The sequence below is a fragment of the Onychomys torridus genome, chromosome 2 (assembly GCF_903995425.1).
Source record: "Onychomys torridus chromosome 2, mOncTor1.1, whole genome shotgun sequence".
NCBI classification, from domain to species: domain Eukaryota; kingdom Metazoa; phylum Chordata; class Mammalia; order Rodentia; family Cricetidae; genus Onychomys; species Onychomys torridus.
Genome location: NC_050444.1, coordinates 11,569,031 through 11,593,301, shown reverse-complemented (window position 1 = coordinate 11,593,301; position 24,271 = coordinate 11,569,031). Strand labels below are relative to the sequence as shown.

The window sequence follows — 24,271 nt, the reverse complement described above, 5'->3', positions numbered from 1 at the left end:
ACAGGAGCCCACAATGGCACTTTGCATTTCAGCAGGAAGGTGGTGGTGCCTGGACAAATATTGACTGCTGGAAATGTGTGAGGCAAGTTTAGAGAAAGGAAAATGAATTTAGTGTTTGGACATGGTTTATTTATGTTGCTCTTGGACACAGGAGAAATATCAAGGAGCTGGCTGGAACTAGAACAGAGGCCTACCATTCAGGAGCAAAGTCAAATATAGAGGCAGACCTTTGAGAGGCAGTTTGACAGACAACTGAATGGTGAAGAAATGAAAAGAAGCCATGAAGATGTCTTGTAAAGCATTTGGAAATGCAGTATGGGGCTTCAGCATCTCTCATTCCATTGAGTAGGATGCTGTGGGAAGCAGAGATGGATACCAGCACAAGGAAGTGAATAGAAATACCTGGTTTCACTCCTCAACACCAGCACAAGGAAGTGAATAGAAATACCTGGTCTCGATCCTCAACACCAGCTAGGGTTTTAGAACTTGTCTGGTGGCTTTCAAGCATTTCCGTGCATGTTCTGTCTCTTACTCTCTCCCTCTTTCCTCCCTCCAGTCCTCCTTCTCTCCCTTCTTTCCTTCCTTCCTTTCTTCCTTCCTTCCTTCCTTCCTTCCTTCCTTCTTTCGTCCCTCCCTCCCTCCCTCCCTCCCTCCCTTCCTCCTTCTCCCTCCCTCCCTCCCTTTCTCATATCTATTCTGCTTGTAGCTACTTGTAGTAAAATCACTCAATTCAAAATCCCATTAGGTCCAGGCAGGAAAGTATAGAACTGATCCTAGTCTTCAGGGGCTTGAGGATGGGAGAAGAAAGCTCACTTTGAAGAATGGCCATGGCGGGCAGGCAGGGTAACAGGTGGGTAGAGCCAAAGGTATAGAGCCAAGAAGTCTCAGAGAGCTCGGAATGTTTGGTGACTTCCCTGGCATCACCCATTTCCATGATTCTGTGCTTCAGACACTCCAGTCTTTCATGGCCACGCTTGAGGATGAAAGCCATGCCACCCCATCCCAGAATCTTTTTTGGCTTTTGAGGCAGGGTAGCCCTGGCTGTCCTGGAATTACTCTGTAGATCAGGCTGGCCTTCAACTCACAGAGATCTGCCACCCTCTGCCTCCAAAGTGCTGAGATTAAAGGCATGCGCCACCACCGCTTGGCCCCCTCCCTGAATCTTAAACCATCCCTAGATTAATAGTCCTCACCAAACAGAGGTCACACAGCTAATGTAGAGGACTCTGGATAGGATATTAACTTGTAGTTTATCAGTTTCTCCTGAGCTAAGACACACTCTAGTTTATGTGACATTAAGGAGCTGCTAACAGCAGTAATTTGCAGGTGGTCCACTTTGCAAATTCAGTCATTAAAAAGTGTTCACCACCCATCTACTTATTACCAGGCACTGATTCTGCAGAGGAGCTGGGAGCATGGAGACGCTTGCTCCTCACTGGCTGCCTGTCAGCATTCCCCATCCCTGCTGTCATAAGTGCCCTAGCCTGGGGTGCATTGTCATCTGAACCCTTGACTCGGTGGTGCTTAAAATGGGTTTAGTGTCTCGTTGGCAAAATAGTGCTTTTCATAAGAGAAATGGGTTGACTTAGCCAAAATGCTGTGTGATGCCTGAAGTACAGATACCAGAACTGAGTAGAAGACAGTCTGTAAAGACTTAGAATACAGAGGCTTTCAGATGAAAACTGGAAGCTTCGTCCTGTGATCAGTTGTACAAGGACTGCTTGTTTTGATATGGGAGAAGTCAGGCTTCCTTGTGCTGGGTGTCAGGCAAGGTTCTTTGGTTCATTCCACCAACTGGAATATACTCCTCTGTACTTCACCTGGTATTGTAATGTCAAGTCCAGTAAAACAAAAAACAAAAAAAAAAAAAACAACAAAAAAAACCTCCCCTTGCCTGTGCTTAGTAATGTATGCTGAAATGGTAACACAAAGAGAAAAACAGAAGACAGCAGAAACAAGGCAGTGCAGTGATTGCTGGGGCAGGCCAGGTTGGGAAAGGTCAAACTAGCCAAGTCTGGCCTCTGAAGAAGCTGCTGGACAGTTCCAAGTTGGTCAGGGCAGGAGGAAGACAGGCAGCTGAAGTGGAGAGATGGCAGAGAGGATGGGGAGCTGATACTGAAGAAGGGGCAAATGTTTCAAGGGGCCGAAGCAGAGGACCTACAGGCTGCTGTCACCACAGAGTGAAGTGTTGGCCGCCAAGCATGCAGAACTGGGCTTTTTGGTGCCTTCACTTTGGAGAGTCTCTGAGTGGGCAGGGTTTGGAGAGTAGAGAGACCGGAATGAGGCTTCTCAGACTGTGCAGGAGTGAGCTGGAGGTCACAGTCGAACACTCTGCTGACTCCCAGCAACCTGCTGCCTTCTCCTATGCCATCCCAAACCAGACTGCTCAGACTTTGTCCCTTCCTTCTACTTCCTGTGCCTCTCTATGTTTTTTTCTTAATAATCCTATGTTCACTTCCTACCAACTGGTTGCTTGCTTTGCCTCTTGACCTGTGGTTGACTTTACTTAATCCTATTTATAATATTCAAGTAGAAAGCTCTTGAATTAAAGGTGTGTGCTGGGGCTAAGCCACACCACAACTAGAAACAGGTTTTTCCTGTGAAGAACATAGTCTCAGGGTTCACAGTGTGATCAAATATTCTGCAACAGAACTCTTTGCTTGCTCACATTGTGTACCTGGGTAGACAACCAGACCTTCAGCTAATTGACTGGCAATACTGTGATGTATAGCCTTTGATGTATATTATTGTTTACAAGATAGAGTCAGGCTGTACTTGCAAGGTGATAATTCAAGTGCTAGAAGCAGCTGGGGAGTCTGAGATCACCTGTAGCAGACCCTACTTTAAGTGACTGTAAGTGAGCTTATGACTAACTTGGATCCAGAGCTGAATAAATGTGAACTGGTGGATAAGTGTACCACCAGCAAGTGGAAATCAGTTGCTACTCTAAGGACAAGCTAAGGTGTGTGGGCTTTGGGAATTATCCCACATCTCTAAGGGGCCATTCCAAACTACAGTGGAACTGTACTAAGAGCTTGTGACCTCATGACTCTTGCAGACCAGCATCACTGCCTGAAACTCGGCACAGCACTGGCAGACAGCCAGGAAAGCACACACTGGCATTAGTGACCAATGAGAGTTGAATGGGTACATAGCCATTCATTTTCTCAACTTACTGCTGTACAAATAAATAGTCACTCTATATATACCTCTACAACTTATAAGATGTGTTTTTCTGAATCTCCCAAAGTTCCAAGTAGGAAGTTATATGAAAGTTGTGCTAAAATAACTACATTAAGAAAAAAATAATTTTTAATCTGTCACAGATTCATAGTACTTTTTGTTGCTTTGTTTTTAGAAGGTGCATTAAGTCTTAGAATTTTCACATAAGAAAGCTGTAAATGCTAAACATTTACAACTAAATATCCTCACTCACTTTTTCCCTCCCCACCAGAATCACAGATCTGTCCCACAAAATTGGCCCCTGTTCCATTTCCATTACAGGGAGACTTTATTCACAGATAGTTACCAGAGCCCTCCCCTCTGGATCATACAAAAGGCCACTGTCAACCGGGTGGGATGTTTTCCCTGTGGTCTGTTTGTGATTGAATAGTTAGAGCGGCATGGCAAGTTAAAGGTGTCAGTATAGTATGTGCGACCCTGTTGCACAGGGGGCATCTACAGCTCTCCCTACCCAGTGGTGGATAGAATGCACACATGTATGTAGCTACCCTCCACAGGAAATTTCTACCTGTGGTGAACAGGACTTGTGTCCTAAGCATCTGGTGGTTGAATGAATTGCTGGGACTTTGGAAATCCTTTTCCCATGAAGCAGAAAATGATGTGGAGGCTGCTGAGGTCAGCCTCCAGAGGCTTTATAAACCGTCTTTCTTAGTAGGATTCCAGGAGCAGTGACTGTACGTGGGGAGATACATCCTGAGGTCTTACTTTAGATTTTAGCATTATGTATTTTCACAAAAGCAGATTATAAACACTGAACTAACATGACCTGAGTTCAAATCTTTGCTTTCTTAGTTGGTGTGACTTTAGACAACTCATATAAAGACAGTATTTAACTGGGGTCTTGCTTACAGTTTCAGAGGTTTAGTTTATTATCGCTATGGTGGGGAAATGTGGTGGCATTCAGGCCAAGAGACAGAAACTAGACCTGACATGACTTATGAAACCTCAAAGCCCATCCCTAATGACACACTTCTTCCAGCAAGGCCACACTTCCTAATCCTTCTCAAATAGTGCCACTCCCTGATGACTAAGCATTCAAATATATGAGCCTCTGAGGGATATTCTTATTCAAACTAACACATTTGTTAATCCTGAGTTTCTTCATATATAAACTGAGAATAACAAAGCCTGTTAATGTGAATCTAAATATTACAGCCACCCATAGGAACGTACTCAGAACCACAGTTACAGAGCTCTATGTGGTACCCGCACTCCATACATTCGAGCCTTAGTTAACTTTGTGTCTGGCTGCTGCAGAAGGGGTCCATCTGTCCTGTAGATTCCAGGAAGTGAGGCCAGCTCTTCTGTAACATCAGCACTGGTTCTTGTCACCTAAAGTTCTTGTCAGGGGCTTTACAGAGTCAGGAAATGATGAAATAGCACCTGGAGGATATTTGGGCTGTGGCTGGTGAAGGCATGGTGTACATGGGGACTGATTTGAGGAAACAGGCAAGAGTGTTTCCCCCAAGGTTTGCTTGTTGCAGAATAATAACATTTTACATCTGAGCAATTTGGCAAGTTAAAGACACCAGTATAGTATGTGTGACTTTGTGGGTTTAGCACCACTCTCTCCCCAACATGCGTTTCTTACCCTTCTCCTGTACCAGTCCTGATAGCAGAAAGTGGGTTCAGGGCTGACATCTCATCCTACAGCTCTGCTCTAGTTCTAGCTGTGATAAAACATTGACCATAATCAACTTGGGAAGGAAAGGGTTAATTTCATCCTACACTTTGCAGTCTACCATAAGAGAAGTCAAGGCAGGAATTCAAGGCAGAACCTGAAGAGGCCCTGGAGGAGTGCTGCTCACTTGCTTGTTTGCTCTCTGTGGCTTGCTCAGCTTACTGTCATATACAACCCAACCCACTACCACCCACTCAGAGCTAAAACATCAGCAGTGGGCTGGCCCTTCCTCATCAACCATTAACCAAGAAAATGCCCCACAGTCCTGCCCCAGGCCAAAGCTATGGAAACAATAGCTCGATTGAGATCCCCTGTTCCCAGGGAAGTCTAGTTTCTGTCGAGTAGACATACACTAACCAGCACAGGCCTGTGAGCTTTCTCCATCCCCCACTCCCTCTACCACCGCTTTCCCTTTCTCTTGTGTGTTCTTTTCTGTGTCACAGTCACTTCTGCCATTGATAGCCAAGAATCAAGAGCAGGAAGGTAGAAGTGACAGGGAGAGGCACAGAGGGGGACAAAGGGCTGATGTGATTGACCAGGTGAGGCATTCCTCTGGTGGCCTATCTGGAAGGACAAGGAAAATGCTACAGACCTGACTGTGCCATGGAGTACTTGTTTTAATCCTATTTGGAAAGAGGGTTCTCTGTGGAGTTAGGAATTTTTATTGTACTCACATTTGACATTGAGCAAAATAGCAAACACTGCCCCTGACTTAGATGAAAGTTTGCTTACTGCATCTTGTCATATAAAGAATGAACTCATCATAACCAAGAGTTTCACTCAAAGAATTAAGAGAATGTGAATGCTGAAAGGAGTCCTTGAGTCCATCTTACCCATTTCCAAACATTATGCAAATGGATAAACTGAGGCCCTAAGTGAAATATTTTGGCATGGGCAAAGCTAGTTAGCAGCAGTCATAACAAGAACACAAGAGCCCTGGCTTCCAGAACAATGAGATGCCAGGGGACAGAGGGGGTGTGTGGGGGGTGGGGGTCGGGAGGAAGATCCTTCTGTCAGTGTATTATGAGGAGAGAAGGAGCAGAGGCAGCTGTTAAGGTAGTTATCCATGTGCCAGAATTTCCACACTAGGGGACCTCAGTAGATCAGAATTTACAAAGGTTGGGTTTTATTGTTTTGGAGCTCTGAACCCCTTCCTGTGTTCCACTTAACCTGATTAAATGCCTCATAGGTCACCTCAGCATGGCATCCTCAGACACTAAAAATCTCCCTAGGGCAATGATCTTGAGCTTAAGTGTTGGGCTGTAGCAGCAAATCTAAAGGATTTCCACAGCTTCTTCAGAATCAGTCCGTCCTCAGTGAGCTGGACTTGTCTTCATGAAGTTCCCGTGGATGAAATTCATAATCATGTTATAACTTTTGCCCAGTTCAGAATATTCTAGCAAAACTCACTGACATTTTTATCTGTAGGGTTTTTAGGTGGAAGACTAAGCGTATAGAGTCGTCACTAGCCTTGTTAATATTGGTGGTAATTGTGTGACAAAATTATAGCTATTAAGTATGCCTTGCCACCATTATGTCATTATCTCTGGTTATAATTATAATAATTTGAGAAGCTGAAGGATTATGCAATATTGCTTTCTCTTGTTACTGGATATTCTTGCATCCTTTGGCATATGAGGCAGGCCTGCTTCTTTCAATGGTCAGATCTTCAAACAGCAGCATGTTCACCCAGCCTCTACACCTAGACCTGTGTCATGAGTCCTCACCGAAGGGCTGTGGGATCAGCTCCAAGAAGCCACCTCCTGAGGCTACCCTGGGGAACTTCCCTGTCTTTTAGGTGCCTGTATCATAATTCTGTCATGGCTTAGTCATATTTGTTGGAGCCTTTCTTGAAAAGCAAGTGGCCTGGAAACTGTGTGTGTTACACTGAGCCTTTGCTTTCATTAAGAAGAGTCCTATGACAACTTCATGCCCCTCTCTTGGTTGTGCGAAGTTGTTTCCCAGACTGGTGCTCTCTGTCTGTGCTAATCCTGTGTCCGCTCGGGTAGAACATGGCTTGGGTGAGGGTCTGCTGCGTTTCCCTTTGCCTCTCTGGGATGATGGAAGCCACAGCTGTACTGTTCCACCTCTGGCAACTAGAGAGAGAATAAAGGACAGTGTTTCTAAGGAAAGGACCTTCACTAAGTAACTACCATTGCTGCTTTCTATGGAAACGGAAAGTCTAAGGATAAATAGAAGCTCAGCAGCAGGACACATTGCCCAGGTAGTTTTTAATTTGTGTCTTTCTTTCTTTCCTTTTTTTTTTTTTTTTTGATACAGCTCTCATTAAACAGCCCATACTTACCATTCTTACCATGCAGACCATTTGAATTCATGATCATACTTCCTCAAACCCCCATAGTCATTAAGGACTTAGAAGAATCCACCAGGGGCTGGTGAGAGTGACCAGTGAGTGTAATTCATCCAAGTTCAACCACCTCTGCTCAACCCTGCACGCACATGGAGGAAGAGGACAGCCATCTCCTGCAGGTTGTGCTCTGACCCTGAGTGCAGGTTACACACACACACACACACACACACACACACACACACACACACACACACCAATAAAATATTTTAAATGAATGTTTTAAAAGAAAAATTCAGTGCACAATCCATGGAAATGCCTTCCAGATTTTTGGTTTATTTAAAAAATGGTTAATTAATGCTCCAGGCATGTCTGACCTTCAACATTGCAAAACCACAGTGTTTCCTATAGAGTTTATGCTCATGTGATCAATTTCCAAAACAATTGTCCCACAATATTAAATAAGTTGAGGATTTTATGTTAGGCTACATTCATAGCTTTTCTGGGACGCATGTGACCCACACCTGGTACACTTTGACTTAAAATACTTAAAAACCCATTAAACAGTGGTTCTGAAGTTGTCATCTATGCAGTCAGTGGTCAGGATGTTCCATGGGAATCGTTCTTCCTAATTCACAGGAAATGTAAGTTAATGAATGGAAGGATTAAGGTTTTTAAACATTCCTAAATCTTTGGTTTCATTATACCTATCAAACTATGCTGGAAAATGTCATTTTATGCAATGGAGAATTTTGTACTTTATTTGAATTACATGTAGACTTTTAAATAGCTTCCAAATTCTCTGTTGCTCAAATAACTTCAAAAGCCATTTGTCATTGGTATCCAAGATATATTTTTAGTTTTCTCAAATTAAGTCAGATTTCATAAGGAGTGATGCCAAATTTATTCTTGGTAGTCTATTGTCTTTTCTATATTTGCTGGGTTTTTTTTTTTTTAGTTTATAATTTAATTTAATTTTACATATCAGCCATGGATTCACCTGTCCTCCTCCCCCCCCCACCTTTCCCCAGCCCACCCCCCATTCCCATCTCCTCCAGGGCAAAGACTCTCCTGGGGATTCAGCTCAACCTAGTAGATTCAATCCAGGCAGGTCCAGTCCCCTCCTCCCAGGCTGAGCGGAGTGTCCCTGCATAAGCCCCAGGTTCCACACAGCCAGCTCATGCCCTAAGGACAGGTCCCAGTCCCACTGCCTGGGTGCCTCCCAAACAGTTCAAGCTAATCAATTGTTTCACTTATCCAGAGGGCCTGATCCAGTTGGGGGCTCCTCAGCTATTGGTTCATAGTTCATGTATTTCCATTAGTTTGGCTATTTGTCCCTGTGCTTTTTCCAATCTTGGTCTCAACAATTCCCATTCATACAATCCCTCCTCTTTCTTGCCAAATGGACTCCTGGAGCTCCACCTGGGGCCTGGCCGTGGATCTTTGCATCTGCTTCCCTCAGTCATTTCTAGCACCACAGTTAGGGTGTGTGGCCATCCGATCACCAGAGTAGGTCAGTTCGGGCTTTCTCTCGACCATTGCCAGTAGTCTACAGTGGAGGTATCTTTGTGGATTTCTGAGGACCTCTCTAGCACTTTGCTTCTTCCTATTCTCATGGGGTCTTCATTTATCATGGTCTGTTATTCCTTGTTCTCCCTCTCTGTTCTTGATCCAGCTAGGATCTCCCGCTCCCCTAGGCTCTCTTTCCCTTGAAACTTGCCCTTCATTACCCCAACTCATGTCCAGGTTGTTCATGTAGATCTCATCCATTTCACTGTCACTGGACAATCCCTGTGTCTTTCTTAGGGTCCTGTTTTCTAGGTAGCCTCCCTGAAGTTGTAAGTAGCAGTCTAGTCATCTTTGTTTTACATCTAGTATCCTCCTATGAGTGAGTATATACCATGTTTGTCTTTCTGGGACTGGGTTACCTCACTCAGGATGATTTTTTTTCTAGATCCATCCATTTGCCTGCAAACCTCATGATGTCATTGTTTTTCTCTGCTGTGTATATGTACCACACTTTCTTTATCTATTCTTCAGTTGAAGGGCATCTAAGTTGTTTCCAGGTTCTGGCTATTACAAACAATGCTGATATGAACATAGCTGAGCAAATGCCCTTGTGGTATGATTGAGTATTCCTTGGGTATATGCCCAAGAGTGGTATAGCTGGGTCTTGCGGGAGATTGATTCCCAATTTTCTGAGGAAGCACCATATTGATTTCCAACGTGGCTGTACAAGCTTGCATTCCCACCAGCAGTGTAGGAGAGTTTCCCTTGCTCCACATCCTCTCCAGCATAAGCTGTCTTCTGTGTTTTTGATCTTAGCCATTCTGACAGGTGTAAGGTGGTATCTCAGAGTCGTTTTGATTTGCATTTCCCTGATGATTAGAGATGTTGAGCAATTCCTTAAATGTCTTTCAGCCATTTGAGATTCCTCTGTGGAGAATTCTCTGTTTAGTTCTATAGCCCATTTCTTAATTGGACTGTTGGGCATTTTGATGTCTAATTTCTTGAGTTCTTTATATATTCTGGATATCAGCCCTCTGTCAGATGTGGGGTTGGTGAAGACCTTTTCCCATTCTGTAAGCTGTCACTTTGTCTTGTTGACCGTGTCCTTTGCGCTACAGAAGCTTCTCAGTTTTAAGAGGTCCCATTGATTGATTGTTTCTCTCAGTGTCTGTGCTACCGGTGTTATATTTAGGAAGTGATCTCCTATGCCAATGCGTTCAATACTACTTCCTACTTTCTCTTCTATCAGGTTCAGAGTAACTGGATTTATGTTGAGGTCTTTGATCCACTTGGACTTAAGTTTTGTGCACGGTGACTGATATGGATCTATTCGCAGCCTTCCACACATTGACATCCAGTTATGCCAGCACCATTTGTTGAAGATGCTTTCTTTTTTCCATTGTACAGTTTTGGCTTCTTTGTCAAAAAATTATCAATAAAGATTTTATAAAACATAAAAAAATTATATGTTCATAGGTATGCAGATTAATGTCAGGGTCTTCAGTTTGATTCATGGTCCACATGTCGGTTTTTATGCTAGTACCAAGCTGTTTTTATTATTGTAGCTCCATAGTAGAGCTTGAGGTCAGGGATTGTGATGCCTCTGGAGGTTGTATTTTTTTTAATATTTTATTTATTATGCATGCAGTGTTCTGCCTGAAAGCTAGAAGAGGGCACCAGATCTCATTATTGTTGAGCCACCATGTAGTTGCTGGGACTTGAACTCAGGACCTTCGAAGAGCAGCCAGTTTTCTTAACCTCTGAGCCATTGTTGCAGCCCCAGAGGTGATTTTATTGTACAGGATTCTTTTGGCTATCCGGGGTTTTATGTTTTTCCATATGAAGTTGAGTATTATTCTTTGCAGGTCTGTGAAGAATTGTGTTGGTATTTTGATGGGGATTGCATTGAATCTGTAGATTACTTTTGGTAAGATTGCAATTTTTACTATGTTAATCCTGCCTATCCATGAGCATGGGAGATCTTTCCATTTTCTGACATCTTCTTCAATTTCTTTTTTCAGGGACTTAGAGTTCTTGTCATATAGGTCCTTCACTTGCTTAGTTAGAGTTACCCCAAGATATTTTATACCATTTGTGGCTATTGTAAAGGGTGATGTATCTCTGATTTCCTTCTCAGCCTGTTTGTCAATTGTATATAGAAGGGCTACTGATTTTTTTGAGTTGATCTTGTATTCTGCTATGTTGCTGAAGGTATTTATAAGCTGTATCAGTTCCTTGGTTGAATTTTTGGGGTCACTTATGTATACTATCATGTCATCTGCAAATAGGGAAAGCTTGACTTCTTCCTTTCCAATTTGTATCCCCTTAATCTCCTTACGTTGTCTTATAGCTCTGGCCAGTACTTCAAGTAATATATTGAATAAGTATGGGGAGAGGGGACAGCTTGCCTTGTTCCTGATTTTAGTGGTATTGCTTTGAGTTTCTCTCCATTTAATTTGATGTTGGCTGTTGGCTTGCTGTAGAGTGCCTTATGTTTAGGTATGTTCCCTGTATTCCTGATCGCTCCAAGACCTTTATCATAAAGGGGTGTTGGATTTTCTCAAATGCCTTTTCTGCATCTAGTGAGATGATCATGTGTTTTTTTTCTTTGAGTTTGTTTATAATGTGTATTACATTGACAGACTTTCATATGTTGAACCACCCTTGCATCCCTGGGATGAAGCCTACTTGATCATGGTGATAATTGTTTCGATGTGTTCTTGGAGTCTGTTTACCAATATTTTATTGAGTATTTTTGCATCAATGTTCATGAGGGAGATCGGTCTCTAGTTCTCTTTCTTTGTTGCATCTTTGTGTGTTTTAGGAATCAGGGTAATTATAGCATCATATAAGGAGTTTGGTAATGTTCCTTCTGCTTCTATTTTGTGGAACAATTTAAAGCGTATTGGTATTAACTCCTCTTTGAAGATCTGGTAGAATTCTGCAGTGAAACCATCTAGTCCTGGGCTTTTTTTGGTTGGGAGACTTTTAATGACTGATTCTATTTCCTTAGGGGTTATTGGACTATTTAAATAGTTTATGTGGTCTTCATTTAACTTAGGTATGTGGTACCTATCCAGAAAATTATTCATTTCTTTTATATTTTCCAGTTTCGTGGAGTAGAGGTTTTTGAAGTATGACCCAATGATTCTCTGGATTTCCTCATTGTCTGTTGTTATGTCCCCCTTTTCATTTCTGATTTTGTTAATTTGGATGTTCTCTCTCTGTCTTTTGGTTAGTTTGGTTAGTTTGGCTTGTTTATATTGTTGATTTTCTCAAAGAACCAACTCAGTTTCATTAATTTTTTGTATTGTTCTCTTTGTTTCTATTTTGTTGATTTCAGCTCTCAATTTGATAATTTCCTGGTGTCTATTCTTCCTGGGAGATTTTGCTTCTTCTTGTTCTAGAGCTTTCAGGTATGCTGTTAAGTCACTAGTGTGAGATTTCTCCAACTTCTTTATGTGGGCATTTAGTGCTATGAATTTCCCTCTTAGCACTGCTTTCATAGTGTCCCATAAATTTGGGTATGTGGTGTATTCATTTTCATTGATCTCTAGGAAGTCTTTAATTTCTTTCTTATTTCTTCCTTAACCCATTGGTGATTCAGTTGAGCATTATTCAGTTTCCATGAGATTGTAGGTTTTATGTAGTTTTTGTTGTTGAAATCTAACTTTAAACCATGGTCATCTGATAGAACACAGGAGGTTATTCCAATTGCTTTATATCTGTTGAGATTTGCTTTGTGGCCGAGTATGTGGTCAATTTTAGAGAAGGTTCCATGGGGTGCTGAGAAGAAGGAATATCCTTTTTTGTTAGGATGAAATGTTCTGTAGATATCGATTAAGTCCATTTGAGTCATAACATCAGTTAAGTCCTTTATTTCTCTTTTAAATTTTGATTTGAGAGTCTGTCCAGTGAAGAAAGTGGGGTGTTGAAGTCTCCCACTATTAATGTGTGGGGTTTTATATGTGATTTAAGCTTTAGTAATATTTCTTTTACATATGTGGGTGCCCTTGTTTTGGGGCATAAATGTTCAGAATTGACACTTATCTTGGTGGATCTTTCCTGTGATGAGTATGTAATGCCCTTCTTGATCTCTTTTGGTTGATTTTTAGTTTGAAGTCTATTTTGCTGGATGTTACGATAGCTATACCTGCTTGCTTCTTAAGACCATTTGATTGGAAAGTCTTTTCCCAGTCTTGTATTCTTAGGTAGTGTCTATCTTTGAATTTGAGGTGTGTTTCTTGTATGCAGCAGAACGATGGGTCCTGCTTTCGTATCCATTCTGTTAGTCTGTGTCTTTTTATAGGTGAATTAAGTCCATTGATATTAAGGGATATTAATGACCAGTGATTGTTCATTCCTGGTTTTTTGTTGTTGTTGTTTGGTTGGTTGTTTTGTTTTGTTTTGTTTTTTTCCTTTTTTGGTGGTAGTGTGTGTGTACTTCTCTTCTTTGAGATTTACTGCTGTGGTGTTATCTATTGCCTGTGTTTTCGAGGGTGTATCTGCCTTCCTTAGGTTGGAATTTTCTTTCTAGTGCTTTCTGTAGGGCTGGGTTTGTGGATAAGTATTGTTTAAATCTGGCTTTGTCTTGGAATGTCTTGTTCACTCTGTCTATGATGATTGAAAGTTTTGCTGGATATATTAGTCCAGGCTGTCATCCATGGTCTCTTAGTGTCTGCATTACATCTGTCCAGGTCCTTCTGGCTTTCCATTGAGAAGTCTCCATTGAGAAGTTGGTTGTTATTCTGATGTGTTTGCCTTTATTAGTCACTTGGCCTTTTTCCTTTGCTGCTGTTAATATTCTTTCTTTATTCTGTACGTTTAGTTGTTTAATTATTCTGTAGCGAGGGGACTTTCGTGGGGAATCTAATCTGTTTGTTGTTCTATAGGCTTCTTGTATCTTCATAGGCATTTCCTTCTTTAAGTTGGGAAAGTTTTCTTCTATGATCTTGTCATATTTTCTGTGCCTTTGAGTTGGTATTCTTCTCCTTCCTCTATCTCTATTATTCATAGGTTTGGTCTTTTCATGGTGTACCAAATATCTTGGACATTTTGGGTCATGACTTTTTTGGCTTTAGTGTTTTCTCTGACTGATGAATATATTTCTTCTACAGTATCTTCAATGCCAGAGATCCTCTCTCCCATCTCTTGCATTCTGTTGGTTATACTTGCATCTGAAGTTCCTGTTTGTTTACTCAGCTTTTCTATTTCCAGCATTCCTTCTGTGTTGTCTTCATTTTTTTCTATTTCCCTTTTCAGGTCTTGGACTGTTTCCCTCATCTGTTTCATTTCTTTTTCATGATTTTCTTTCAGGGATTCATTGTTTTCTTCTGCTTTATTTGTCCTTTCCTCTTGTTTTTTATAGCGGTCTTCCCATTTTTTGTTTGTTTTTTCCTCCATTTCATTTTTATTGCTTCTTTATAAGGCTCTAGCCTCTTCATGATGTTATTCATAAGGTTGTTTTCTTCTGCTTCTTCCATTTTGTGATGTTCAGGTCTAGCTGTTGGAGGACGGCTAGGTTCTGGTGATGCTGTATTGCTCTTTATTTTGTTATATGTACTTCTGCCTTGACTTCTGCCCTTCTCCTTGTGGATTCGTTCTTGGTCTTATCAGCACTTTTGTTCCAGACAGAGCTGTCAGATTCAGGAAGCCTCTCTCTGGTCCAGATGGAAGCTCTCTGGTCCAAATGGGAGTTCCAGGCTGGATGGGAGCTGGAGCCTGGTCTCTGAGTCCCAGGAAGTGGCTGGGGTCTCTGGCAGATGGGGGTGGGGGCAGGGCATGGAGATTGTAGGGTCTGCTGGGGGTTTTGGAGAAGAGGAACCTTCCTGGTGGGGGTTAGGGGAGTCTTGCCCTATGGCCAGAACCTGGGGCCATGTTGGACAGGTCTTCCCTGGAATGGCTGGTGCCCAGTGATGGGACCTAGGGGCAGGCCTCTCTGGGTATGACCCCAAGCTCTCACCTCTTGTCCAGAATGGAGCTCTGGGGCAGGATGGGAGCTGGGGGCTGGTCTCTAAGTCATAGGAAGTGGCTGGGGTCTTGGGCGCATGGGTGTGGGGACAGGGCATGGAGATTGCAGGGTCTGTTGGGGGTCTTGGAGAAGAGGAACCTTCCCAATGGGGGGTGGGGGGGGTGGTCCAGCCCGATGGCCAGAACCTGGGACCAAGTTGGGCAGGTCTTCCCCAGAATGGCTGGTGGTGCCCAGGGATGGGACCTAGGGGCAGGCCTCTCTGAGTATGACCCCAAGCACTCACCTCTAGTCCAGATGGGAGTTCCAGCTAGAATATATTTGCTGTTTTATTCCCATGTCTGTTTCAACATTTCTACTATGAATTTGAATGTCTCCCATGTCCTCTTAGGAAGATTACAGGTGAAAATACAAGTGCGAAAGTGCTCAGTTCAGACACTCCCCAGCTTAATGTAGCAATCGCTCTCCTTGTAGCATTCCAACCTTATGATTGTGAAGAACTGACACCCATTCAATAGAAACTGAACTTGTAAGTTTGACCTTTTCCTGGGTCAGCAATGTGTACCAGTACCTTATAGCAGGCCAGCTTCAGTCAGCCATTCCATCCCTTGGATGACCAGCTGAGACTCTACAGTTCCGTTGCTGGAATTTGTTCGACATTAGTTTCCAATACATAATATTAGTAATTCCACACATCGGTATACTGTAGTCTTTGCATTAGATGACCTTGCCCAGCTGTAGGCTAATTCTCAACATCCAGAGCATGAGTCCCGTAAGTAAAATTAGCATGTTTAGTCTGGATAGTGTATTGCATGCATTAGCCATGTATGAGACTTTTGATTTGTGATGGATTTATCAGGGCATAAATAATCCTTAAAAAAGAAGCATCTGTAACTTGCCCCAGATCACTCAAGTGACAAATGCCAGAACCAAAAAGTATATTCTGTTCCTTTCAGAGACCATGATGTTCCACTGTGTTCTGATGTTTTTTGACTCTTCCCTCATGTGTCCCTTTCGTCTTTCAATTTTTTTTTATTTAATCATGATAAAATGCATATCATAAAGTTAAACATGTTAACCATTTTAAGATGTATGCTTTATTGGCGTTACGTTCACTTGCATTGTATGATCATTGCTATCACTGTTCCAGAATTTTATGTCAAAAACTAGACTGTTGAGCACTAAGTCCGTGCCTCATCCCCATCTTAGCCGACAACTTCCGTTCCACTTTAGTCTCTATGAGCTTGAGCACTCTAGGACCTTAAGCTAGTGAAGTCATACAGTATCTGGCCTTTAGTGACTAGCTTGATTCATTTAGCATAATGCCCTTAAGATACATCTGTGTTGAGTTGGGGAGATGGCAGTCATATCTCAGGAATCTTTGTCTTCTAGGAGGACACCTGACACAGGTCCAAATGATTTTGCTTTCAGCTCAGTCCATTTATTGAAGATCTAGTTTTGAAAGAAATAAGTCTTACATCCAGTGACCAGAAAACCAAATTAGGTGTTTCCTAAGTAGTATACTAGCTTAGAAAAACGGGCAGATTGGAAATTAATCTTGTTTATATTCTTAGCTTTATCTACTATGCAAGTGGGTATATATACTATGCAAGTGGAATCTTTTAAATCAGTGTTGCAAAGCACTCTAGCAGTACCTCAGAAGAGAGCTGAATGAGAACCAAAATCTAAATAGAATGTTATTCTAAACAAGATATCAAGAGAGAACCATGCAGCCAATGGCTGAGCAGTACCTTTCTAATCCATGGAAAGTTGTGAGCTGAGTCAGTGCTCCTGGATTTATATAGAGATATTAATGTGAATATACATATTAAGTGATATTAAAGTGCTAAATGCTGTCACCTTTTTTTTTTGTCGGAGCTGAGGACAGAACCCAGGGCCTTGTGCTTGCTAGGCAAGCACTCTACCACTGAGCTAAATCCCCCAACCCCCCCCCTTTTTTTTATGCTATCACCTTTTACATGAAATTTTCTTGAGTATTAAAATTCTGCTTAAACATTTAAAATTTTCTATTGAACCTTAGCAAAGGGTTACAGCACAGCAGAAACAGTGCTATTTGCTTATGATGTTATCATCAGGACACATTCCTTGAGAACAGGAGTGGCGCCATTTTATGGGCCTTGGCACTGTGGACATCTGGCCCAGATGGTCTTGTGCATTGATCTTCAACAACATCCCGGCCTCCAGCCACTAGAGGGCAATAGTATGCCTCACACCTTTTGTGACAATGAGAAATGTTCACAGTGGTTTCAAAAAGTGGGGTGGAACTTAGGGTAGGCAAAGCCACCCCAGAGAAGAATAACTGATATTTTGGAGGAATCTAACAATAAAATTTCTAAGTTAATTAACTGACAAAAAGCAACAAATATTTACAATAGAAAGTTCAAACCGCCTTCTCCATCTACCACCCACCTACCTGCCCATTCCTTATACTGTGTGCCTCTCAACTGTGTTGCTTAGCTATTTATATAGTTCTTCCAAATATAGGGAATACGGTGTGTTCACTGAAAGGGTTACTGAGGTCAGAAACTTAGACTGCACAGCAAATGACAGAACAGACATTTATAACCTTGTAAAACTAAATCTGAAAAGAAAACTAAGAACAAAAAGAAAAAAGAGATAGAAAATCAACCAATTCTCCACTCCTAAAATATCTTAAACAGAGAGATAGTCATTTTCTTGATCTAGTGTTACCAAAAAAAATTGAACAATGTCAGTGGGTGTAAGGGACAAAGCTACCGGACAGACAGAAGGAAAGGATGGAAAGCATCCAAAAAGACAGAGAGACAGCAGCAAAGTTACAAGGACCAAAAGATGGGTACAAATGTCACTTGGTGAATGAGCATAACCTAAGTCTAGTAGAAGCATGCAATGCATACCATTCAGCCCTAGGGCAGAAGGAAGTTCTAGTGGTGCTATAACATACATGAGCCTTTTAATTTTTGTGTAGACAGTGTGTGGATGGGGAAGTGGGTTCATGCGTGTGTGTGTGTGTACACACAGTTGTGTGAGGGTAAATGCAGGCACATGTGTATACACTGTGTGTGTGTTCCACATGTGTGTGGAACTCAGACAACCTTGATTGTCGGTCCTCACCTGTCTCATTTGAGACAGGACTCTCTTTTTTGTCGCCTCTGCGTACACCACGTCAGCAGCCAACAAACTTCTTGAGATGCTCCTGTTTCCCAGCTTCCCATTGCCCCATAGGAGCACTAGAATTACAGAAGATTGTGCTGTGTCCAGCTTTTATGTAGGTCCTGGGAATGGAAACTTCAGCCTTCACCACCCATAAGTCTAAACCAGCCTCTGAAATGACGGATGGGACAACTGTGAAGTTGTTGACCTGGAAGTTGTCCCATGTGTGAGCTACAAGGGTATGCATCTAAATCAGTGGTTCTCAACCTGTGGGCTGAGACCCTATTGGATCAAATGACCCTTTCATGGGAGGTGCATATCAGATATCCTGCATATCAGATATTTGCATTTACAATTCATTACAGTAGCAAAATTACAGTTATGAAGTAGTAAAGAAAATTATGTCATGGTTGGGTCACTACAACATGAGGAGCTGTATTTAAGGTCATAGGGTTAGGAAGGTTGCACTGATCTCTAGATACTTGCTCAACTAAACAAATCTGCTTTAAGATGGAATTCAGACTAAATGGAGGGTATGAAATAATACCAGTATGTCTTCATCATTAGCCCATGTCCTTTGCATATCTTTAGTGCAGAGTGGGAAGATTGGTGTCCCTAATAAGAAGCTTGAAGTTCTTAATCATTAAATAGAAGACTCTTTTCAGGCTTGGTGTTATGGTCAGAAGGGGTCCTCTTGCCTATGGACAGAAACGAGTCCTCAAGCATGAGACACTCCCAAGGCCACTCTGACCAATGCATGTTTTTCTTTTCCAGGACATGGGAAGAAGGCAAGGTGCTCATCTTTGATGACTCTTTTGAGCATGAGGTATGGCAGGATGCCTCATCTTTCCGGCTGATCTTCATTGTGGACGTGTGGCATCCTGAGCTGACCCCTCAGCAGAGACGCAGCCTTCCTGCCATTTAGAAGGAATTGACATGGCCTTGGGTGCTCTTCAGGGAGGTTGCCTTTCCACTTCTTCTGGAGTGTGGACGTAGAAGTTTCAAGTGCCGAGACTCTTCATTCCTTTGCCTTGCAGCTAAAGACCTCTAGGGTTCCTTCTGGATTGGAAATCCCTGGAAGGGGTATTTGCCATACTGAAATTCATTTGGGAGGCCCCTGGCTTCATGTTATTCCTGACAGCACAGAACTTCTGCCTGGACTGAAGGGGAACACTTGACTGTATCTACATTGCTAGCCAGAGATATTTTTCTACACAGAATCATGTCTACATCAGTGTACACTGAGGATATACTATATGTAGAAACTGTGAATGAATCACATTAGTTTGTCATTTTTCTATGCAGTTATATTTTTCTAGGTAGCTACACTATTCTGTCACCATGTTTTTGTTGACATTAATGACAAGAAGTATAAATGATTTACTTCTAACTGTTAAATAGTAATTTTCCTGCTAAATTAAGACATATTCCTTTTAGAAAAAAAAAAAAAAAGACTTGTGAAGAAGGCAACTTTATTTTCCTAACATAGATAGGAAGTTACTCCAGGATGTATAAACTGTGCCAACCCTTGCCCTTGGGTTTATCTTCATTTAGACTCGGTGTCTTCCCCTTTCTCTGTGCTAATACTGGAAATGTTATCACGTTCTTATTTCTAGGAGCAACACTTTTTTTTTTTTTTTACACTGAGCAAAGCCATGGAAACATTTCATGTTGTAATAAGAATATACTACAGATATGGGGCTGAGAGAAGAAGTAACATGGAAGTGAAAGTTCCCACTCAGGGTCAGGTGGCCAGGTAGCCTGGGCTCTTTGCCTTCTGTTCAGAGGGTCTGGAACCTGCAGTGTCTGCCTGCTGTAGATCTACTTGAGTGCCAAGAAGGTGGCTGCTTGGTTTCTGAGAGTCTCCTCACAGTTTTATTAATGTGGGAAGAATAGCATAGAAAATCCCGAGGAATGCTTGCATTCTTCCCTGGGTGTAGGTGGTCCAACCTGTTTGATTCTGAATTTGGAGACCTTTTCCATCTTCTGAACTCAAAAAACTTGTGCCATTGAATCATTATTTTAAAATAGTAGTTCCCATGTGTGTTTGATCTGAGTACTACCCCATGGCGTAGGAAGAGTAGTAAATAGTGTTTCCATGTGTGTTTGACTTGAGTACTACCTGTAGCATAGGAAGAGGAATGGAAAGTCATCTTGCTCCTCATTCCAAAGAGGGTCAGTTCATTAGTGAAGCATCACTGCATCTGATTTTCTATTTTAAATAAAGCTAATTCAAGCCCTGGAATGTAATGACATTCACGCACTGATCTCCAAGCCAGCTGAACAACAGTGCTGCAGAAATGACACAGATTCCAGCCACACAGGCAGATGAAAGATAGATGCATTCTTTTCATCCAATGTCAAAATAAGCAGCTTTCTGGACCTCATTTAAAGAGAAATTCTTTGACATTAAAATTGATCCTTTTTCTTTTAGCTTAAGAAGATTAGCTTTTAGTAGAAAGTTTACAAAATATGTGTCCATTCTTAGGTACTTTTTCCTTCTTTTGCCAGTGTTCAAAAATTCCTCTAAAACAGATGGCAAAGGCATGGGAGCAAAATATCAAATCATTACCAAATTCCAGAAAACAAACTCTTAGAAAACAAAAAGGTATTTGTGTTCTTCAGTATTTATTAAACGGCAGAACTTACTGGCAAAAGGCAATACAATCCAGTGTTCATGGAGTAACACTCAGTCGCCTATTGGATTTAGTTCGCCTACATATTACATACACATAATGAAATGCAAACCATATGTTCTCCTTGTTAAACCATCATCTTACATTCATGTAATGGTGGAAATGAGAGAAAATTAGTGTTTGATAGTAAATATAACACGGTTTTTAAAATATGGTCATTACCGTAGGATTCTAAATATTGCCGCGTGAAAAGCCAGATGTACCATCACTGTTACACGCGTTGGCAGTTGTTGACTCCAACAACATTTTGAGTACTTGGACCCACATTTGTTTTATAAACCCAAGCAATAAAAGATTTTCTAATTGACTTTAATTTTTCCTTTCTCTTACTTGTATCATAAGAAAAGAGTTTTCACCAATATCTTGGCAAACATTTTTCAGGGTTATTTTATAATTCAAAAGGTCTATACAAAATGAATTGGTGTTTTTATATTATATGATGCAATTCTTTGAGAGATACTTTGAATTCTGTTCCAATTTTATTTCTTCAAGGTTGGAACATAAAAATAGGTTCTGTTACTAGTCTCTGCTAGTAGAAAAAAAAATAATAAACTAGTAGATCAACTGAGAAAGAGTGTGTGTCTAGAATGTCTCAGGTGCAGGAGAAGAACACTTGCCTAGAATGATAATGCCCTCAGTTTCCTCAGTTTGATCTCCAGCATGGGAAGCCGGGGGGGGGGGGGGGGAAGGGAGGGGGACAGAAAAAACAAAGGAGAAGGGATAAGAAGAGAAAAGGGAGAAATAGCAAGAGACACACAGAAAGAGAAAGAGGCAGGAGAAGGGAGACAGAAGAGAGGTGCCCACAATTAGCAATATTGTTTAGGTATTATGGCTGGTTGAAAGTTGAATTGGTTTCCTGTTTCCTTTAGGTTGTTCAACTAACAAATCAACCTACCAAATGCTTAAAATGTAAAATATTTTACTAAGCATTATCAATTAAAATTTTTCATTTGACATTAAGCACTTTGGTCATGTGCCTATGTTGTACAGATAGGTGGGGAATCGATACCTACATCAACTCAAATGGTCTTGGGAAACATGACACAGATAAAATATCCTAACCTTTGATGTCTGTTTTCTGTCTGACTTCCTGTGAGTGGGGACTGGGGGTCCGTTTCTAAGGAGAATGGATAAAGAAGTAGATTGGTCTTTGGCATTTCATCTTGCATTCTTGGTCTTCTCTTAGCTCGGTACTTACATGCTGAGCCATCCTCAAGGGTCTTTCTGTGTGATATATCGACTGCCTGCTCAGGGCCTTCTCCACAGTTCATAGGAGGGTGGGGACTAGGTAACTTGCTAGCATGTTTCTTTGCTGTAGAAACCCAAGAACTAACTTGAATGGGCTCATCAGTGTGTTTTTTTCAATGAGTTGTCTCCTCTCTGTAGACACTCCGCTTGATGCCTGCAGGAGATCACTTTGCTAAGAAGAAGCAGTCATCTGTGAACTGGCTGAGACTTCTTTAAAACCAGTTCATGAAGTCAGCTGGTGGCCTGATTAACAATGTGATGTCCAAATCATTCTTGCAGGATATTTAAATTAAAAACTTTGCAAACAGCCAGACCTGTGAGGTCACGCTCTCAGGCTGAACACTTAGATGCTGGTGATGGGCCAGAAAATAAGTCAATAAAACTGAAAATTATTGTAGCTACTATTGTCTTGGGGTTCTGCACTCCCTTAAATTTGACACTGTGTCTGCATGGTTTAACTCTGCTGTATTCAGAAATGCGCTTCATCTTAATTTGCAAAACCTGGAAAGGGTTCCTGTGTAAATCCTTAGAGCAATTCTTGTCCTAGTGGATAAGCAGCAAATTTAGTCTTTCCTTTTTAAAGTACATTTGCTACCATATATATGTGGGGAGGGAGAATCGTTTTTACATCAATGCCTTGCTTCATCCCCCCCGACCCCTCCCTAAAAGAGAAATTAGTTAAATGAAGTTTTAAAAGCATCTCTCAGATCTTTGTCCAGTGTGAGCTGCTCAGACCAGTGGCTGCTGACAGTCGTGGCTGGGGATGGAGTGGAGGACCTCATGTCAAGCACAGCACATGTGTCTGTAGGTCGGTCGCACAGGCGCTTCCCGGGGGCGGCTCCACTGGAGGCTTGTGCATGGCAGCATCACGTGATGCGGCTCAGTCCAGAGCCAGCAGCGGCTGCGTGTTCTCATTTTCTCCCTTCTCTTCATGTTTCAGGGTTCCAGCTTCTACCACAGACTGAGACCTAACAAGAGAGGCAGGAAACACAGACAGTCACAGACAGTTCATGCTGGTAACGGTTGTTATTCTCCTTGAACATCAAGGCACGGAGAACTGCTACTTAGTATTTCCTTTTTGGTTTCTGTTTTCCACACACCACTTTATTTTTGTTTTTCCTGAAGGTTGAACCTGGCCCTTCTAAGATCCTACCCATATCTTTTTGCTGTAATATACCATAGCTATGAGTGTAACATTCTGTGCTTGTGTCCACCTATCACATCAAAATAAAGGTGATCCCAAAGACATGAAAGCACTCTTGAGTGTTTGTGTGCGTGCTTGGTGGCTGTCTAGGGGTTCTTTGTATGAGCTCACCACTCTCACAGCCCTGAGAAAGGGTGCTGCTGTCTCCATTTTTGAGTGCAGAAAGCAAACTAAAGGGCCAGTAGTCAAGTAACTTAAGCAAAGCAATACAACAGAGTGGAGAGCAGGGGCTGCTCATTGCCAGCCGTGCCCCTGGGAGTGCTGGGGCTGCAGAGCTGCCTCGTGCAAAGTCAGATGACCCTTCCTTCCACTCCCCTGGGAAAATGACTTGCTGCCCAAGGTTCTTAGCCCCTTCTATGATGTCTGTAGCACAGAAAGCACAAGTCTTAGAAGTAAATCAAGGCTGAATATGGGTCTTAAAGTCATGTAATACCAGCTTTGGGGGAGACAGAGGCAGGAGAATCATAATTTCAAGGCCAGCCTGGGCAGTATAAAGAGCTCCAGACCAGCCTAAATTACATAATGAGATCCTATTTCAAAATAAAAGTAAAAAATAAATCACTACAATTGCCATGCAATACGCAAACAGCTAGTTTCTACTATAAACACCAATCAACTCAAACGCGGTAACCAGATGTGTGCAGCATTTGGAAGTGAAATGGATCCACCTGCTGCTGGGATGGCCAGATGAGCCAGGCAATAGTAGAATGTTGGAGTTTGACATTTCCCATGCATTTCTCTGCCATTTAAGGGCCCAGTGTGAATGTTGGGGTGAGAGGAAGGAATGCTGATTTACATAAGTACAAAACAACCAGAAACTCCAGAAGACATCAAGACAAATAGGCCTGGGAGTTCAAACTGAGAAGCAGAGGCTAGAGGATTGTGGTTTCAAGGCTAGCCTGAGCTATATTTTGAGGTCTTATATAAAAAGTAAATACAGCAAATATGAATGAGACCTGGAGCATCACAGCAGTGGGACTACCCACACACATCACTGTAGTGGGTAGCCATCCCAGCATTGGCTTGGAAGTTCCAACCCCCACTGAGGCTTCGGTAATGGTCACGCCCACAAGGCGGGGCGAGGAGGAAGCGGAAGACCAAGGATCGGGAAGAGCTCGCTTGGTTCCCAGAGTCTGGACGCTGGAGGTAGACCGAGCAGAGTTCTCCAGAGAACACCGCCGGACTGCGCTATACCCTTGCCAGACCCTGTAACCTACCCCTTCATTTGTAAGTTACCCCACAAAATAAACCTCCCTTTTAA

The 24,271-nt window shown here is 42.1% G+C and overlaps 2 protein-coding genes across 6 annotated transcripts in view; one reads left to right on the top strand and one right to left on the bottom strand.

The window, feature by feature from the left end:
* Asph (aspartate beta-hydroxylase) overlaps window positions 1-20,866 on the top strand; it is a 219,963-nt gene extending 199,097 nt beyond the window's left edge. For all 3 annotated transcript variants that reach the window (XM_036178438.1, XM_036178440.1, XM_036178437.1), the window contains one exon: window positions 18,637-20,866. In XM_036178438.1, coding sequence (XP_036034331.1) covers window positions 18,637-18,787 — 151 coding nt within the window. In that variant the 3' untranslated portion in view covers window positions 18,788-20,866. The remainder of the gene's footprint in view (window positions 1-18,636) is intronic.
* A 437-nt stretch (window positions 20,867-21,303) lies between these two features.
* The window catches only part of Clvs1 (clavesin 1), a 204,068-nt gene continuing 201,100 nt past the window's right edge, over window positions 21,304-24,271 (bottom strand). For all 3 annotated transcript variants that reach the window (XM_036178402.1, XM_036178401.1, XM_036178403.1), the window contains one exon: window positions 21,304-22,774. In XM_036178402.1, the coding sequence (XP_036034295.1) occupies window positions 22,687-22,774 (88 nt within the window). In that variant the 3' untranslated portion in view covers window positions 21,304-22,686. The remainder of the gene's footprint in view (window positions 22,775-24,271) is intronic.